A 19,203-nucleotide genomic window follows, 5' to 3' on the forward strand; every position below is an offset into this window, starting at 1 on the left:
GTTAGTTTTTGTCACAGATTATTAAGCTTTGAAGAGTGAGTTTTGCAAGGAGCAGAGGAGACAGTGGCAGGGAGGGAATGTGTGCTTAGAGCACTTAACAAAGTAGTTGTAGCCCTTTCCAAGCACCATGCTAATAAATTTGTAACAACAGTAGAAATGTACAGGATAAGAATTATTTTTCTTTTTCTTTTGACTTAGAGGGATATCAGTGTAGACATGGCAGCTCTGTTTCTCCAAGACCAAATCTGTTCATTTAGGTTTTGACGGCTATTCCAATTCTGTCCCGTATTATGTGAACAAGAGTAGCTTCAGCCTTTTCCCATCTTCAGTTTTGAACATTATTTGTATTTGTGCATCCTGATTTAAAATAGTACAAATTGAGACTGTTGTGTCTTAAAGTCAATTCCACTGGTACAGAAATAAATTTCACTTCCATAGAGGCAGCTTCAAACAAATTAGAGTTTGTCTTCTCTTTGTGCTCTCCTTTTAAGGAAAGAAACCCATAGTTTTGCTTTCTGTGGGAGAAGTTTGCAGTCAATACCACAGTACGTGATCAATAGTGGAATCACAATGCTCAGATACAGGACAAGTAGTAGTGTGTGTCACTGTGCATTAGAGAGGTCTGTGAGTAAGTAACAGCTCTCCTAAAAATGGTGCAAGAACTAAAACCAAGGTTTTGGCTTTTTCAGAAAGCCGTTGTGGAATTATCGGTTCCCTTTTCTCTGTTGTGGTCAGGAAGGGCCTTTCACACTGTGTGAAAGTTTGCTGCTTTTGCTCTGTCCGTCAGCTTGCACTCTGACTGTAGTGGTTCTGAAGGGCGTTTGGTGGGAGGGAGTTTCTCACTGTTTTGGAGAAATTTAGTGGACTGAAAAATAAATTGAGCTTTTGATATTTTACATGTATTGAAAATCTACGTAGATTAATAAGCAATGCTATGACATTGTCAATAGGAAATAAGTATGAATTTCCACTTCTGTATATGCAGGATAGTTTATCATCACGAATCTACACTACAGCGTGAGTAAGTGTGATAATGATGAGGCAGTTTGTGTTACAGACTATATTGCAATACAGGTTAAATATTTTCATTGTCATGTTCTTAACAAATAATTGCAGCTTGTCTGTTCCGCTGTAAGTACGTATTGGAATACAGCAATGCAATTTCAAATTAGACCCATCTCTGAGGATTAAAAAAAAAATGTTAACAAAGTGTTTCTCTAAGAGCATGTTTCATCTCATCTTTAGGAGAGTAGTTCCCTGTTTGCTCAGAATACATACTTCAAGCTTCGTACACAACTTCAAGATTCAGAAATAATGCTCAGGTTTAATTTTCGTTACTGTTATTGCTTAAAGTGATCCTTCAAAGGGTGGTCAGAAAACCGCAAGACTGGGAGGAGATTATTGTCTTCTGGTAATCTACGACCGTGGTCCTTGAACTGTTTTCTGACAAGTAAGTGTGCGCTGAACAGTCCTGCTTGGATTGCCCCTTTCTTGTCTCAAGTCCGAGTCCTCTCTTTCTCCACGTGTTTTCCTGTGTTCTGGAGCACTTCTGACTTCCTCCTACGGTATTTAACACCATGTCCTGGCAGCATGAAACAATGGAACAAGTGTAATTTTTCTCTGTCTTATCACCCTCATTTATGGGAACCAGTGTAGTTACACACGTGGGGGGCATTGTGCTTGGCAAGTGCCTGTGTCATGCTATTAGCATAAGCACGCCGTTCAACAGGGCAGCTAAGCCACTGCGGTGGCCAGCCTCCCCTGAAAGGGACATCCTATCCCTAGCTGGGTTTCTGCTGTTTTTGTATTACATCCAGTGACTCTGAAATTGCCCCATGGTGAGCTGCGTCACAGGATTAAACCAGCAGAAAATGAATGGTATGAAAATGCACCATTTCCAATTGGTTTGGACAGGGAAGAATGAATGGGAATAATCCTCAATGAAGAAGCTAGCTGATAGAGAGGTTTAGTTCTGTCACCAAAAGATGCCCTCAGAGGGTTTCAGAAGATCCTGGTGGCATTTTGTGTGGGTAGACTACTAAAGAATAGTTAAGAGAGGGATTGATGACCTTTGTTTGTTGACTGCATAAGCACTATGTAAATATTAGTTTACTATAAATGGGGTTTTAGAAATGAAAACAGGTCACTTAAAATTTTTAGAGTATCTGAGTGTTAGTCTAGTTTGGTTTCTATGTACCCATTCAGCCAATTTTTGAACAACATTGCAGCTTTTGGATTATCTAATATTTGTTTCTGCACAGAACAGACGTTTGTTGCCTTCATGGAAAGGCAAGGCTGTTGGTGAAAGGTTCTACAAGTAGAACAAATGCCAAGCTGCTGATCTGTTTCTCATTGCCAGTCTGGTTTTCTGAAGCAACAATCTGCTACTAGAAGTTATGGTACAAAAGCAGATGTGTACAGTACAGGAGAACAATCTGGCTTCCTTTGTTGCCTGGTGAGAGGGCATGGGCTTTCAAGTTTTCTTGGAAGCTGATTATCTGGAATTAGAAATGAGGCAATAAATGAAGCCCCAAAGAGCATCAGCTGCAGCTTTTACTTTTAGTGGAGGTGTAACATGTTGAAGCTGGGAACTGTCTGCAAGTTCTGACTTGCATAATGGCAATCTGTTAAGCCTTGGTTTTCTCATCTATCAGGCAACCCAACAATCCTTGAAGTATATGGAGTGTGTTTATGGAGAGGGTGGGTTATGTTTTTTGGCGAGTTCAGGTATGAATGGATATATGTTTTCTGAGTTTTGTACTTTAAAAGTAGCATTGTTAAGGCGGGACAAACGGCAGTATTGAGGGAGTCAGGGAGCACAACTTATTTTGGAGTCTTTCATTGCTCCTCTCTGAATATGTTCCTTGTAAAGGATGGGAGGAGGCATTGCCTCATTCTGAGTGCAAGGAGGGGAGAATGAGGAAGGCATCGCAGACAGCGGGCAGTAAGGTGGAACTGAGTGGCTTTCCACGCTAATGGTCATATTAGCAGGTGATAAGACATACTCATTCACGTTTTGGGTTGTATCATCTTTTCTGCTCCTTTCTGCACAGTCCCTTGGGTCAGATAATTTGGCCTGAATCAATGCTGCTCTTTGCTCAAGGGTGTTAAAGGATTACAGTAGGGATATTACACAGGGATAAGGAGCTAATTTTATGAGGAAGAGGACATAACATTTTTGCCATGTGCTCTCCATTTGTTTCCTACAGCCTGATTTTGAATGATCATGCTGTAGCTTCCTCCCCCTCCCCCTCCCCCGCCATGGTTGTGAGTGAGAAAGCAAAGAAAATGGATTACAAGAAAAACAAGCTTTTTTTTTTTTTCTTGAGGTTTTTAATCAAAGGTAGCACAACCTATGTGGGCTGAAATGATCCTAATTGTTACTAAGCTGATTAAATATTTATAAAACAAGGGTTATATTATATTTATAGCTCTTCTGTCTGGAAAATCTAAATAAATTTATGATTTTATAGACTTTTTTCTTTCCTTGCTCAAATAATGAGTTCTAGTATCCTTTCGGTTGTCTTGGGATGCAAATATTCTCCATATTTCTAAATGTTAGAAATGTAAGCCTTTTAAACCTGCAACATTATTAAATAAGAAATGGTCCCTTAATTTGTTGGGTAATGAAGATCCAAATAAAGTTCCATGGGCCTATTCATCCCTATTAAGAATTAAAGAACAGCTCTAGATCTTTTGATCAGTTGTGCTTACATTGTTGTGAGTAGGCACTTAGGTCCCTTCTAAATTAGAAAGGCAGAAAAGACCTGCAGTATTTAAAGACTGGAAAAAAAGATTTCTAATAATGAGACATGAGGAGATTTTTTTAAAGTTTCTCAGAAGGTCAAGAGGTGAATATAATATCTAGCTAATAAAGTTAAAAAAGGAGAATAAGAAAGCTATAATCTAACAGAGGAAGGATAACAATCATAATTGGAAACATAAATGGATGTTAAAGCTAGGAGGTTTCAGATAGTCAAAGGACATGCATTTTAACAAGGGATGTGATCAGCCATTGAAACAAATTACTGAGCAAAATAACTGATCTTTCTTCTCGTCAGATATACAAGTTAAAACCAGATGCCTTTCTGGAAGGTGTGCTTTAGGCTAATTAAGCTTTGGGGTCACTATGGGGCTAACGAGATGGAAGGCAGACAAGAACTGGAGGCCGGTTCTGACCCCAGAGCCTATCACACTCATTACTGTGGTCTGCTGGCATACGGCGTACCCGAGCAGCTTGGGTCTGGTCGCTCATTCTGTGGCCTGCACCTCGTTGCCTCTGTTTCTCCGAGGGCTGCTGGAAAGGAGCTCTGGACAGGGGCAGCCACCCTGCCTTGGCTGCGGTCTTCCATGGGCTCCCGAGCAGGAGGTAAGTGGCTGCGTTGTCTGCTGCTCGTGCAGCGTCTTTGACTTGTGCAATCCCAGTAAATCAGGCTTTTCAGGGAAGTGTTGGGTAGGTACTGTGGTGTAGGAGCCTAGTGTGCCACAGGAGGAAACGTGTGAATCACTCGATGGAAAAGTTGGGCGTTACCTGCGTACATTTTGTCTCTGCTCCAGATTTCTTCTGGCATTGTTGGTTGGGGCATGAAGAAGGTTTTTTGAAAGTACACCTGTGCTGGAAGAAAGTCAAGTGTAGTTACAGGCAACGTGTTTTTTACCAGAATAGCTTGTTTTACTTGGACAGCTGAGAGGCATGGGTGAGGGGTGACTTCTAAAACGTGTGCGCAAGGCACAGGTTTCATAGGAAGTGCTGTGTCTACAGCAGCAACCGCTCTTTGCTAGCGTGCTGTATTTGTGTAGGCAAAATATCTTCTTGGATCAAAAAGCACATGTTTTCATTGTGAAATAATTAGAATATATAAGCTGTGAAAACCATAGTGGGGATGCAACTATTTAGTTTATCTACAAGGTTAAAACAGATGAAGTCAACCCCAGGAAGAGGTGTGCCATGCTCATGTACCTACCTGGCAGATCTTGTCTCTGGGTAGATTTTAAGCTGTGACAAGTATTGCATATTTTGTTTTGTCTTTAAAACTACTGTCCCCAGCAAACCATTGTTGGTGAAGATAAACAGTAGTCATATGAGATGAAAGAGAAGAGGGGCTGTAAGTTACCTGCATGTGCTAACAGCTGAATCCGTGCCAATTTACTCCTTGTCCAACCGGCTGTTAAAAGGTAAAGTTTTATCTGAAGCTTGTCTCCTGAAGGACTTACTGACGCCTCAGATGGTGAAGTGTAGTTTCTTATCCCTTTTCTTTTGGTGTAGGAAGTAAACAGTCTTTGTTTAGCGCTTCCCCCCGCCCTAGACCTTCCCTCCTCCATTAGGCAGACCAGAAGGACTTGATGGGCTGCAGAGTGGAGGGCTGTTGAGCCGCCTGGGATTACAGGGCAATGAGTGTCTGTCACTGCTCAGCTGGTTGTAACAGGGCCTCCCTTCTCCATGGTATTACTTCTGTGTCTATTCTGTGTTTTGGCACGCACCCAAATTGTGATGGGTATGGGTATTGACTTCAATTAGGTGCATTTTTACTGTTTCTTTATAAATTTGGTCGTTGGGAAAGGTAAGCAGAAAGGTACTTCGTACAAGAATTGTTGGTCAGCAGGCGTACAAGCAGTAGTGCTGGCTGTGTAGCGGCGGTGAGGTTCCAGGTATGCATGAACGCTTGCATATACAAACAAAGCAAAGCCTAATTTGTGGAATAAAATACTGTCTTACTTTCAGAAACAACAATAGCAACGTATTCTGAGTGTTGTCTCATTAAAGGCAACAACTGTACTTTTTTATGGTAAAAGTTTTATTTTCAAAATTTGCGTTCAGTTGGCCATGTGTTCATTGTATAAATGATTATTAAATTAAGATTTTCTTCTACTCTGTAGAGCTAAAATACCATGCCCTGATCCCCTCTTTTCCCTGGCCCTCTGAGGAAACTGCGTGATGTGGATCATGATTCTCAAAGAGGTCAAGATCCAACCTTTTAATTTCCAGTTTAATATAACACTTGAACACACACACACACAAAAATTCTTTTGAAGCTTGTCAGCTTTATATGCGTATCTAGCAGCCTCGTTGGATTGGGAACACTGGAACTGGATCCGTAACAGCAATTTGTATGTTGTTTCAGATGAAGCACTGAGCATGTAGGAGAGCAGCCCGGAGCAGAATCTATGTTGTGTGTTTTAACATCCTCCAGCCAAAGAAATGAAAAACTGAGTTCTGAAGTATAATCAGAAGCCTGAATACAGAGTGCAAATCAATATACCAAGGTTAACTTTTGAGTGCTTAATTTCTTCTTAGCTGTGCTGTGTCTTCTTTTAATGTGACTGTTGCTCAGCTGTGGTTACCCTGAGCTGGCTGACTCTGACAGGTGTGTGTACAAGGAAAATCATATAAGGCTGCGCCTATTCAGAAGAATTTTGCATGGTTCCTACTTCTGGCCAACCTATGGAAAAGGTTTTAAAGTTTAGATGACATTTTCAATAATCCGCTATGTTTTGTTCCCGGTGCTTCTGGTTAATGTGTGCGAACTATAGAAATACATCCTATTTTTTCTTTTGTCAGATGTGCACCTATCCGTTTTATGAAAACATCAGGAGAAACTCCTTGACAATTCTTCTTTCTGCTGAATACACGTTTAGAAGTGAATTATTTTATGGAACTTTTAAAGATATTTTGGAATTGGCATGCCAATTTGTTTTTATTCCTCTTTTACAGTCTCATCTTACTTAAAGTTAAGGTAACTGTGGTAAAGACAAGGGAAGAATAATAGTGAAGGAAGCTGAAGGAGAAAAGTTAATACCTGTTTTATAACAGTAACAAAAATAAAGCTACTGAAATGAAAAATAACTATTCTTTTGCTAAAGTAAAAACAATTAAAAGATTGGCGCTGCCTGTGTGTGGGTGTGTACATGTTTATGTAATGTGGGAAATTTTTTTAACAAACTAAGAATAGTGGTTAAATGTTTGTCCTCTTGGTAGTATCCTAGTCATGATGCAATTCTCAGCAAAATATACTATAATTATACAGGAAAGTTGCTATTTGCATAGTGGAACACAATGTATTTTCCCTAGTTCCAAATCATTTTTAGAGCAGTACGTCAAAAGAGAAAGGTTCACGTACTGTGTATTGGAGCTCATTTGCTTGATGCATATAATGTACCTTCAAAGTGCAGAAGTAGCTCAAGATGCAGGATGAATACATATTCTAGTATTTACTTTTGCCTCCCCAATAAGAAGCCTAGAAAAATGCTAAAATACTTCAGATAGTGTGTATAACTGAATTTTAGTGAAATTTGATATCTGAAATTTGATATATATATTTATCTTCTTTTAGAGAGGTGCTCAATTTCACTCACACCTCAGAGGAACTAGTGGCAGAGTTGGACTTTTGAGAAGTCTGGAGTTCTTCTTCCCCACTTCTGCTGGCACTCGCCTGCCTGTGCATCCTCACAGTAACACTGCAACTTCAGGGCCTTTTCCTAGTCGTGACGCAATCTTCATCAAGCATTTGAAAAAGAGGTCTTTGCCATGTTCATGGTAATGGTATTTCGGAGTGGCTAAGTAGGAATTATGATAGTAGGACATTATCACCCATTGATCCTGGTCTCGGTACATATTGATATGGACAAAGTCCTGAAAGCAAGTAGTTTAGGAAAAGTATGCAAAACAAGGCACGGAAAATGCAGATTATTATAATTCATATTTTTTCATTTCTTTTTCTGGCTGTGGAATTGGAGTAGAGACATATTTAGCAAGGTTCATGCAGAATAATCTCGGTAGACACAGTAATGGTTCTCTCCTCAGTTTCTGTCCAGTACCTTAAGTGCAACTTTTTTGTCCTGGAGAGCAGGCAAGGCTAATTTTCTTGTTGCGTTACTAAAACATGACAAAGGGCAATCTGGTCTAACTAGAACAGCAAAGCTCTTGTGTCAGCCAGTGCTTTTCTTTGTTTCTTAGTAGATAAATAACTTTCAAGAGTTGTAATGGATTATGGAAAAAAAGGTGTAAATCTAGCCATAGAAAAAATTCTGGGCAAAATGGAGATTTTAAGCAAGACAGAATCCCAAAAACTTTATATACAGCAATGTTGCTCAAAGACAGGTCTGTGCCTAATAGTGTTATTTTTAAAGCTATGTCTCTCTTTCTCCATGATTGGCTTAAGCTCAGAGCTCTTTCATTGTACATTCTACTATTTCTTTTCTTTCTTCTTGATCAGATGAGATTTGGGTTCATAGAAGTTTCCTTTATTTTATGGTGTTTCTCTCTCAAGATGTAATCCATGACCGTCTCTTAACTAGGGTTTACAGCAGTGCAAACATGTCACAGTAATAAAAATATTTGTGTCCTGTAAAGCAATAATCTAGCCATAATTTGGAAGACAGTTCTCTCCTAAGTAGACCGTCTCATGACCTCTGTATGCTTCTAGGAGGGGCTTTTTAAAAAAAATTGCTTTCAAATATTCTGAGCCTAAAAAGGAAACTTCTAATGGTTTGAGATAGTTCAAGTAGTTATGATTTATATTATTTTTGTATAGCGAAGTTATATTTTCCATAGATTTTACTCTTTTGGGTATTCTTTGAGGGTGGTGGTTTGTTTTTTGTGGGTTTTTGGTTTTTTTTTTTGTTTTTTTTTTTTTGTTACTCATAGCATGATTTCGCTCAGTGACTAGCTTAATTTACTTTGGAAGAAATGTTATTTAGAAACAGTGAATATGATACAAACCCAACAATTGTATGTATACGAGCTTTTTTTAATCCACCAGTTCCTTACTGAACTGCGCTTCCAGCATATGTTAGTGCCGTGCCTGAAAAAAGTGTATGGTAATCTTAACCTTAAATTGTATTATCTTGCCCCTTTGTCCAAATCTGTCCAGAATTTGTGGGAGAGGGTTGATCTCAAGATTATATAATCACGTTGGGTTTTATAAGATTCAATTCCTCCCAGCTAAGAGGAAGTGGGGCACAAACGCCAGATGGCCTGTGTGGATGAACAAGGAGCTCCTGGACCAACTGAAAAGCAAAAAGGAAGCCTACAGAGGGTGGAAGCAAGGACAGGTAGCCTGGGAGGAATACAGAGAGATTATCTGAGTGGCCAGGGATCAGATAAGGAAGGCTAAAGCCCTGACAGAATTGAATCTGGCCAAGGAATGTCAAGGGCAAGAAGAAAAGCTTCTATAGGTGTGTTGAGGATAAAAGGAAGACCAGGGAGAATGTGGGCACTCTCCAAAAGGAAATAGGAGATCTGGTTACCCAGGACATGGAGAAGGCTGAGGTACTCAATGACTTTTTTGCTTTGGTCTTCACCGGCAAGGGCTCCAGCTACGTTGCCTAAGTTGCAGAAGGCAAAAGCAGGGACTGGGAGAATGAGGAACCGCTCACTGTACTCGAAGAGCAGGTTTGGGAACATCTGAGGAACTTGAAGGTGTACAAGTCCATGGGACCTTATGAGATGCATCTGCAGGTCCTGAGGGAACTGGCGGATGAATCTGCCAGGCTGCTGTCCATCATATTAGATAAGTTGCAGCAGTCTGGTGAGGTTCCAATGACTGGAAAAGGGGTAACGTAACCCCAATTTTTAAAAAGGGGAACAAGGAAGACCCAGGGAACTAAAGGCTGGTCAGCCTCACCCCTGTGCCTGGTGAGATCATGGAGCAGATCCCCCTGGAAACTGTGCTAGGGCACATGGAAAATAAGGAGGTGATTGGTGACAGCCAACATGGCTTCACTAAGGGCAAATTGTGCCTGACAAATTTGGTGGCCTTCTACGATAGAGTTACAGCATTAGTGGATGAGGGATGACCAACTGACATCATCTACCTGGACTTGTGCAACACATTTGACACTGTCCCACACAACGTCCTTCTCTCTAAACTGGAGAGATACGGATTTGATGGACGGACCACTCAGTGGGTAAGGCATTGGCTTGATGGCTGCACTCAGAGTGGTGGTCAACAGCTCAATGTCCAAGTGGAGATCGGTGACGAGTGGCGTTCCTCAGGGGTCTGTGTTGGGCCTGGCCCTGTTCAACATCTTTGGTGACATGGACAGTGGGATTGAGTGCACCCTCAGCAAGTTCACTGATGACATCAAGCTGTGGTGCGGTTGACACACTGGAGGGGAGGGATGCCATCCAGAGGGACCTTGACAGGCTGGAGAGGTGGGCCTGGGTGAACCTCATGAAGTTAAACAACGCCAAGTGCAAGATCCTGCATGTGGGTTGCAGCAATCCCAAGCACAAATACAGGCTGGGTGGAGAATGGATGGAGAGCAGCCCTGAGGAGGATGACTTAGGGGTTCTAGTGGACAAGAAGCTGAGCATGAGCCAGCAATGTACTCTTGTAACCCAGAAATCCAATGGCATCCTGGGCTGCATCAAAAGAGATGTGGCCAGCAGGTCGAGGGAGGTGATTCTGCCTCTCTACTCTGCTCTCCTGAGACCCCACCTGGAGTACTGTGTCCAGCTCTGGGGCCCCCAACATAAGAAGGACATGGACTTACTGGAGCAAGTCTAGAGGAGGTCACAAAAATGATCAGCAGGCTGGAGCACCTCTCCTATGAGGACAGGCTGAGAGAGTTGGGGCTCTTCAGCCTGGAGAAGAGAAGGCTCTGGGAAGACCTTATAGCAGTCTTCCAGTACCTAAAGGGGACCTACAGGAAAGATGAGAAGAAACTCTTTAGTAGTGCCTGTTGTGATAGGACAAGGGGTAATGGTTTTAAAATAGAGGGAGGTAGATTCAGACTTGATACAAGGAAAAAATGTTTTACACTGAGGGTGGTGGAACACTGGAACAGCTTGCCCAGAGAGGTGGTGGATGCGCCATCCCTGGAAACATTCAAGGTCAGGTTGGACGGGGCTCTGAGCAACCTGATCTGGTTGAAGATGTCCCTGCTCCTCACAGGGGGGTTGGACTAGACGACCTTTGAAGGTCCCTTCCAGCCCAAACTATTCTATGATTCTATGCCTGAAGTTTTATACCATCGAAGTGGAAGATTCAAATCAAATGGGTAAGTGCATGCACTTAAGCCATTTTCTTTATCAGAAAAGCAAAGCGTGAAAACTGGCTATGTTTTCATAACAAGTTTTAGGAAAACTACAAGCAGGTTACTTATGCCATGCAGTTTTGTGGCTGTGCCTATGTAAGCCTATGTCCTGTGTGCACCCGAGCTCTTGTGCAGGTAGGACTGGCAAGTGCAGCAAAGACCCAGGACAGTGCTGCTGTGAGAATATTATGGGTTCTTGTGTGTAACATCTTGACTGAAACCAAGTGTCAAAAATTGTCCTAAAGAACTTCCAGGTGTTTCTTCCAGTAAATTTACAAAGCATTTAATGTACTGAAGAGGAACTATTAATGTTTTCAAATGTCTCAAAGCGCTTAATTAGCGTTATGTTAGGTTTGAGAATTCCTCAAAGGGAAGATCTTAATGCTTTTATTCCACGACTGTTTGAAATGCAGTGGTGTAACTTCAGCAGAGGTGAGTCTCCGTGACAAACTACTCGTTAGTATCTTTCTGCAGCCCTGTGTCCATCTCCAGTGCAGGCCTTTTCATGCACACTGACCCAGCAGGTTTCACTTCAGAGCTGTGAAGTGTTCCCTCCTCTGGGCTGACCTGCCACAGTGCAAAGAGTACACACACCGCTTTGCGTGGCTGAACGACTGCTGGAAATTTTTTAATCTGTTTCCTACATTTGAACTATTTCAGGTTTTAAGTTAGGTGCTTTATGGCATCAACTGCACGGCAGAAGTTGGTTTTGGCTTCCTGTCACTCAGATCTGTGCTGGGACTGCGAGGTACTAAAAAATCAAATTAGCTGGGACGCAGCATGTGTGTTTTGAGTTGTATACGGAATGCAAACGTGCACTGGTCTGGGTGTGAACTGAGTTAGTTTTGTGACTTCTGGATTTTGTGGTCCTACTCTTTAGAACTAGCAGCTAAGGAATTATTCTGTAAGTGCCAGGAATTACAAATGAATCGCTTCCTCTGTTTAATCTTACATAATGTAAGCTCTGTGTGTTATATTCTCTAATGCATGCCAGGAGGAAAATCTCCTAGAATAAATTTCACGCATATTTAATGAATTGTTTTTCCCTTATGCTGTGATCTAAACATGATGTTACCAGATAAAATCACTTGCTGTACTGAAATGAAGCATTCTTAGCACCAAGAAAGAGGGAAACTTGTATTTCCTTAGTGGCTCTCCATCTGTCTGGGAAAACTCTGCAAGTTCACTCCCAGCATCTCCCTTTTTTCCTTCTGTGCCTTTCCCACCCAAGCGTAGATAGTCCTGACCAATAACAGTGCTGACGCAGATACCCTCCTTTCCTGTGCTGATTACACCTTTGACTCCTTAGTCTAGAGGTTCGTGCCAATTTGCAATTAGGATTTTGTTTTCCATGGCATATTTACCCAAGTCTGTGAAAACAGTAGGTGTGCTGTAAAGCTTAGAGGGAGAGTTCTGTATATATGTAGCCAGTAGCTCCGAATATGTTAAACAATCCCTGGGGAGAACTTCTTAGCCAAGTTTAAGAAGTTTTTACCTCTTTATACGAAGCTTGAAGTCCAGCGTATTTGGGGGATGGAAGGAAAAGGAGTCATTCATTTTAGCTTTTCTGTATGAAATATTGCACTAATGCTTCCCTGGAGTGCAGCCCAGTTAAACATCAAAATCAGGGCAAGGGAAAAAAAGGAATGGTAAAATGTGAGGTGAAATTCTCACTTGTCTCTGGAAAGGAAGTAACAGTGGCTGCAATGGTTTAAACTGAGCATCTCAATCGTTACAGTATGCTGTGAGCACCCCGTGCAGCCTATCAGCAGGTACTCTGTTTAATAAGACTTCTTCCTCTGACTTAATCTGCGAGGTGCATGTGTTGAAAGACATCCTTTTGGGCAGTGGGAATGATAAATGCATTAGCTTCACCAGCACATCTTTACTTGTTTGTGATTTCTTCTCTCCTTATTCCCTACTGAAAGAAAAAAAAAAAAAACAGATTTCATCCTCTCTGAGATTGATGTTGGCTGTCACTTGAGCGTCGGTGTCACTTGAAGCCATTGCTAGGCTTTTGCCTAGCCAAATTGCCTACAGGGAAGACAGTTTTATGAGGGTGATAGATTTGAGCTGTTTATTTGCAAATATTTTCCAGTTTATTGTTCCTTTATACAGTAGTGCCAAGCATATTGTTTTGCAAACTAGAAAGAGGAAAACTTTTTGCTTCCTTGAGGCTGTGTCGTTGTGATGTTTTATTCTTTTGGAATGAACTAGGTAAGAAAGGTACCGTATAGAGACTGCTTCATCTGTCGCTGAAATAGAGTGCTCTATAACGTATACAAACCTTGGTACAGAAAGCAAAGAGCCTTTTCAGTTGAAAGCAGGGGAAACTTCAGGCAGAATGCAGTAATCTTGGAACTTGTCCAGGTTTCAGAGTAACAACTTTTAAAAATAGAAATTATTTTTCTAACAGTGGTAAGTTTTCAGGGATACTACAAACTAAAGTCTGAATCTGATGTTCCTCTCCCAACTCCACGGCAATTCATTGACTTGGGATCTACTTGCCACAAACTTGCCTGAACAGCCACTCAGGAAAGAAGTGTCGGGCCACTGCATGTTTTGCAGAGGCCGTGTCACTTGAGGTGGGCTGTCTTGGGAGAACTTCTTGAAATGCAGGTGATAAAATTCAACTCTACCCTCTATTCCACATCACTTCTCCATATAGGGTCCAAGTGTGACTATCCCATCCTTTCTTAATAGTTCTGGGGTACTTGTTCAGTGCTAGCAGAATTGGATATCTCCTGCTGAGCTGCTGCTGTTGCCACTTCCTTCAATACATTTGTTCTTCAACTCTCATCCATACACACTTCTTGATGAACCTGGCTTAACTTGACATTTCCAGGGATTTCAGAACAATAGATGTGCCTAAACCTGTGCCAGAAATACAATACCTTTGGGATCATAGTTTCTCTCTTTGGTACATACAGCAGCATTCACTTTCCTTTTTTTAGTAAAGTGATACTTGGTGAACCCTTGGTTCTTCTCATTTTGTGCATCCTTTTGAAAATGCTGTAATATAAACTCTTTGGAGTTCCTGGTGAAGCTTTACTGATATTTTGAGGTATTTTGCTGTTTTTGCTGCAATTGATTTTTCGTTTCTCATGTTATGGATTAGGTGAGAATATCGTGTAATTTTTTTTTTCTGCTTATTGCAGAGAAAAAAACCCACAGTAATGATGAAGCCAAAGGTGGTGGTTGCAGGATAAACAGTGACTTCTTGTTACCAGAGCTTTCAATAAAGCAGCACATGTATGCACCTTGTCACTTACAAATGTGCTGCTTTTAAGCTCAATCTTCTATGCACAAACTTTCCTCAATGTGTGTGGCCACTGTTGATAAGGCTTGTATCACAGCCCTCTGTGTGGTCAGGAAAACCAATTTCTCCTGCTGTTATCTGAAGAGCAGAGCTGAAAGTGTACCCTTGAAATCTTTTATTTCCCCCTTCACTATCACCACTTCCAAACTACTCTTTGAGACTGAGGCAACTTTGACTTCAGTCTGTCTTCTATCCAAAAATCCATGTCTTTACTGTGTGTTCAAAGCAGAGCTGCTTGTGCTGTCCTTGTTGCTGTGCGAGGATGGCAAAATGGAGAGCAAATGGCATCTCAGTATCAATACTGCTTAGAGGCAAGCTAAAGGATGAAATGTTGCCATTGTTGATTTTAAGTGGGTCTAGAAACCTGGGGATGCCCTGTGAGGTAACTGGGAATGGTGCTTGGCTAGGTGGTAGCTAAACTTAAACAAAAAGGCTAATTAGCCACCTAAAATGAAACATTGTACGTCAGGCAGGGACACAAAATAAATTTCAGTTTACTTTAAAACAGAACTTTACAATCTGATGTTACAAGGCATCATTCTATACGTGTAAAATGCTGACTTGTACCTTAAGGAAAATAATGGTTATGATTTCCCCCCGACATTGTTTGCTTGTTTGGGGTGATATGACTTGCTTTCTTTGCCAAACCTCTGGGTACTAGCATACATCCCTGCGGTGGCTGCTTTACACTTAATTATTAGGAACTCTAAAAGGGGCAAATAAATATGTAATTGTCTAACTGCTGTTTATAACATCATTATAAATACAAAGCATTTTTCATAAAATCTATAAATACCATTCCTTGGTTTGGTAGTTGGGTTCAACACAGAAAACTTTCCATCAGTGTGCTATAAGCACATACAGCCAGTCTTGTAAGTGGTGGGAAAGGGGGCTCCCCCCTTCCCAGTGTGCTGTTTTGTGCCCTTACTCTGTGCCACTGGTGATGTTACTGTTCTGCTCATGTGTCTGTAGGACCGATACAAGTCAGGAAGCTGTTGGTAGGCCCATTCACAGACATTTCTGTTAATGTTTTAGTAACAACTTCAGTACACAATTCTGCGATCTTTCAGGTTGGGCTGGTGGGTAAAGGATATGCTAGAAACGCTTTGCCACTGCTGAAGCAGACTTGTGCTAATGTCAGATCCAAGGGTTGTTGCATGCAGAGGATGTTGAGGAAGCAAGTGAAAAGAAGCTACTGATGGCTGCAAATAGGCAGTCAGATGGCTGGAAGACGAACCCCTGAGGAATCTTTCAGAATGTGCATATGTGGAGGTCAGACCAGTAGCCGAGTTCAGTAAATAAGTTGCTTTTAGATCGAGTACTACTCTTTCTGGATGCAGCAGCTTTCAAGTACACCTATTTGTGTTGCACATGTGCTCTAAGTGTGAGAATCAGTGCTGCACATGTGCTTTAAATTACTTACGCTGATGCCATATAAATAAAGTGTATGTGCTTAAGTAGTGCTTCCTATAATAACCTTGTTTCATTTTTATTATTTTGGAGCATTTAAAATTGGCTTTGAGATGCTAGGTTTCCCCACAACTCTCCTATGAGGACAGGCTGAGAGAGTTGGAGCTGTTCAGCCTGGAGAAGAGGAGGCTCCGGGGAGACCTTATAGCAGCCTTTCAATGCTTAAAGGAGGCTTATAAGAAAGATGGGGAGAGGCTGTTCAGTAGGGCCTGTTGTGATAGGACCAAGGGGTAATGGTTTTAAAATAGAGGGAGGTAGATGTAGATTAGATATTAGGAAAAAAATTTTTTACAGTGAGAGTTGTAGAACACTGGAAGAGGTTGCCCAGAGAGGTGGTGGATGCCCCATCCCTGGAAACATTCAAGGCCAGGTTGGATGGGGCTCTGAGCAACCTGATCTGGTTGGAGATGTCCCTGCTTCTTGCATGGGTCTTGGACTGGATGGCCTTTGAAGGTCCCTTCCAACCTTAACCATTCTATGATTCTATGAACTTGTACAAAATCCAATACTAGAGGTGAACTGCAGCATGCAGTTTATCCAAAAGGGAGATACTGCTTGAATGAAGGAAAAATGATAGGTGGAGGGAAGGCTGGAAATCGTGCTGCAGAGCTTTGTAGTTGAGGAAAGGGAAAGGAAAGCACTGGTTTGATGCAGGAAGCTAACAAAATAGAGAAGTGGGTCATTTATCTGGGGCAAGGTAAAAAGATACCGGGTTTAAAAATTTTATTTCAGTTGATCTATCAGTTTTAACAGCAGAGCATCAGTTCCTAACCTGTGTGAGATCACTGAAGCTCCATCTCTGAAGAGCGAATGTTTAGCTGTGAGAGTCACGGAGAGGCCAGCTTTCCTAATACAACTGTAACACCACAGAGCTGTATTTATTTTGGTTTGACCCCTGGATTTTTCTTTAATTTACTTTGGATAGACAGGCTTTTATTAAAACTTAAGCTGCTTTATATCACAGGCTTGTTGTTTTTAGGGTGGTTTTTTTACAAACAAACATCTCTCTGTGCAGATTTCACTGGTGAACGAAATGAGGGCAGCTGCCCCTTGGCAGGTGTCCTTCCTCCATTTGCCAGGACTGTTGTTTTTTGATGTCACTGACAAGTCACTGTTACTTGGGGAAAAGATGGAGCGAGCATCATGTTTCTGAAGGGTTGGATAATCTTCTGTATGAAGCGCCGGGCTGCAGGGTGGAAAGCTAAGCAGGGTTCAGCTGCACGCTTCCTGTGTGCTATCAGTGAGGTCATTAAAACTCTGTAAGTGGCTTGCTTGGAGAGTGGGAATGAAAATACCTCCTGCTTCACAAGGGTGTGGAGGCCGAACTTGGACTTAGAAGACAGAACGCAACTGACAAACGCTGCTGCCTGGGTAGGTGCTTTGGGACTGACAGCGGCATGTTATTTCTCCAAGTTGCGTCTCACGCTGTGGTTTCTTGGGTTTGTGCAAACAGCAGCCACATTCCCCTCCTTTGACCAAGTGATGCCAGGTTGGTGACGGCAGCAGTGGCGTGACTTGTGCTTGGTTTAATTCAACAAGTCTTTTGGCCTTCTGCCAGGAAGGTGCCTGTTCAGTAAATGAAGTGGAGTGCTTGGCGGTACCTTGTCTGGGGAGCTGCCCCTTCCGACTGCAGCCGGTGTTGCAGGTGTAGGTAAAATGGCAAACCCACTGTTTTCTCAGAGATGTCACGGGTCGGGTTTTAGCATGTCAGAATAAGTGATGTCCTCAGGGCTTTGTGTTCTAGGTCATGTTATGCCACACCTGTCACATTTTTTGTTATGATTTGGCTCTGAGTACTACGTCAGCAAGTTGTGGGCACAGCTGCCTGTCCAAAAGGTGTGCGTGGAGTGATGGTTACGTGGCGTGGCAAAGGAGCTGAACATACAGCACCTTTCTGAGGTCTGTTAGGAAAAGTCATGGCAAGGTGGTTCCTCTGCGTAAAACTGCCAGTGTGTCACAACAAACCTCGTGTTTGGCAATGCTGCTTAATCACTTGGCACATCACCCATGTGCCTGCTCTTAACTCTGGTCATAAATGCAAGGGGGGGGTCTTGCCCTTTGTGGTTTTACTCTTCTTCAGCCTTCCTCTGTTTAGAGCCCTCTGACAGAGGCCTTGATGTCGCTGCTGGGCTGACATTCACTGCGTAAAACTGTGTTTCTGGCAGAACCTATCTAGCTCTGTGCTTGGGCTAGCCTGTGCCCGGGTTTGTCAGAGTCCCGAGCGCGCAGTGCAAAGCCCTGCTCATGAAAGGCGCCGTTATTCCCATTTCTCACTGGGAGGCCAGCACGGCCCCGTTACGGATGGGGCCTGCGCTGCTGCCAGCCACAGCAGCATATTTGCCCCGTGTCCCGCGACATCACCGGCCCAGGAAATCTACTTTCTCTCACTTTCTGGCTGCCAAGCGAAGTGGCGGAGGATTTTATAATGGACGGTGGTGCTCGCGTTGGGCAGCGCTGCTTTGGTAAACTCCATGGGGCCCGGGCGTGGGTGCTTCCTCCCTCCCGCAGCTGCCCCGCACCATTTTTCTGAAACGTGTTGTAAAGCCCTGCCCGGCGTCCGGTGCCGAGGAGCGGGCGAGGGTTGCACGCCCCGGCCGCGCTGCCCTTGGCCGCGGCCTGCTCCGGCCTGAGCGGGCCGCGTCGGGGGCCGCCCCGCGCGGGGAGGGCGGAGGAGCCGCGGTGGCCGCCCGCCCCCAGCGCCGCTGCCCATTGGCGGCGCCGGGCGGGGGCCGGGCCGGGCCGGGGCGCTCGGCGGGGGCGGGCGGAGGGGCCGAGCGCCCGAGCCGAGCCGAGCCGTGCCCGCCGGCACCCCGGCCTCTCTCCGCTCGGCTGCGCCGCGTTCCTCCCGCCGTACCATGGTCGGGGATCACTGCAGCCTCCCCGCTGAACGGCCCGTCCTCGCCCAGAGCCCCAGAGCCGGACTAAGCTGCAAAATGGTCCTGCAGGCGGTGGGCAAAGTGCTGCGGTAAGGACCGGGCGGGCAGGGCGCGGGGGCGGGGGCGGGGGGATCCCCTGGAGCGTGCGTGCGGCCCGGAGAGGGGAGCAAGCAGGGAGCTGGAGCCCGAGTGGAGAGCCAGGCCCGGGTGCCCTGTTGTGCTCAGCCCCTCTCGTCTCTGGAGGAGGAGGGAGGCTGCTGTGGGCTCCCTCTGGGGCTCGTGTAGCAATCCGGGAGGGTGGAATAGCAATAGCTGCTTGGAGAGGAACGTGTGTCCACCCGTAACGCTGTGGTCGAGTTCTGTTTGCAGTCCCCAAGAACTAAATTTCCAGGACGTAAGCAGACAGCGAGGTCCTGGCTTTCCTGAATAAGGAGCCTGACCAAGATGCTAGATATGCTTTGGCATGTTGTCTACAGAAATGTCGTAAGATGAGGGGAAAAA

General features: G+C 43.6%; 1 protein-coding gene across 3 annotated transcripts in view; it reads left to right on the forward strand.

Moving 5' to 3' along the window:
• The window catches only part of MOB2 (MOB kinase activator 2), a 125,174-nt gene that overhangs the window by 72,799 nt on the left and 33,172 nt on the right, over positions 1–19,203 (forward strand). Inside the window, exon 1 of one of the 3 annotated variants that reach the window (XM_086749930.1) lies at positions 18,594–18,791. The exons of the other annotated variants lie outside the window; for them this stretch is intronic. Within the exon in view, the coding sequence (XP_086606056.1) occupies positions 18,682–18,791 (110 nt within the window). The 5' untranslated portion in view covers positions 18,594–18,681. Of the gene's footprint in view, positions 1–18,593; positions 18,792–19,203 lie in introns of those variants that run through there. 3 annotated transcript variants of the gene reach the window in all.

Source organism: Chlamydotis macqueenii, chromosome 5, assembly GCF_036417535.1.
Source record: "Chlamydotis macqueenii isolate bChlMac1 chromosome 5, bChlMac1.mat, whole genome shotgun sequence".
Taxonomy (NCBI): domain Eukaryota; kingdom Metazoa; phylum Chordata; class Aves; order Otidiformes; family Otididae; genus Chlamydotis; species Chlamydotis macqueenii.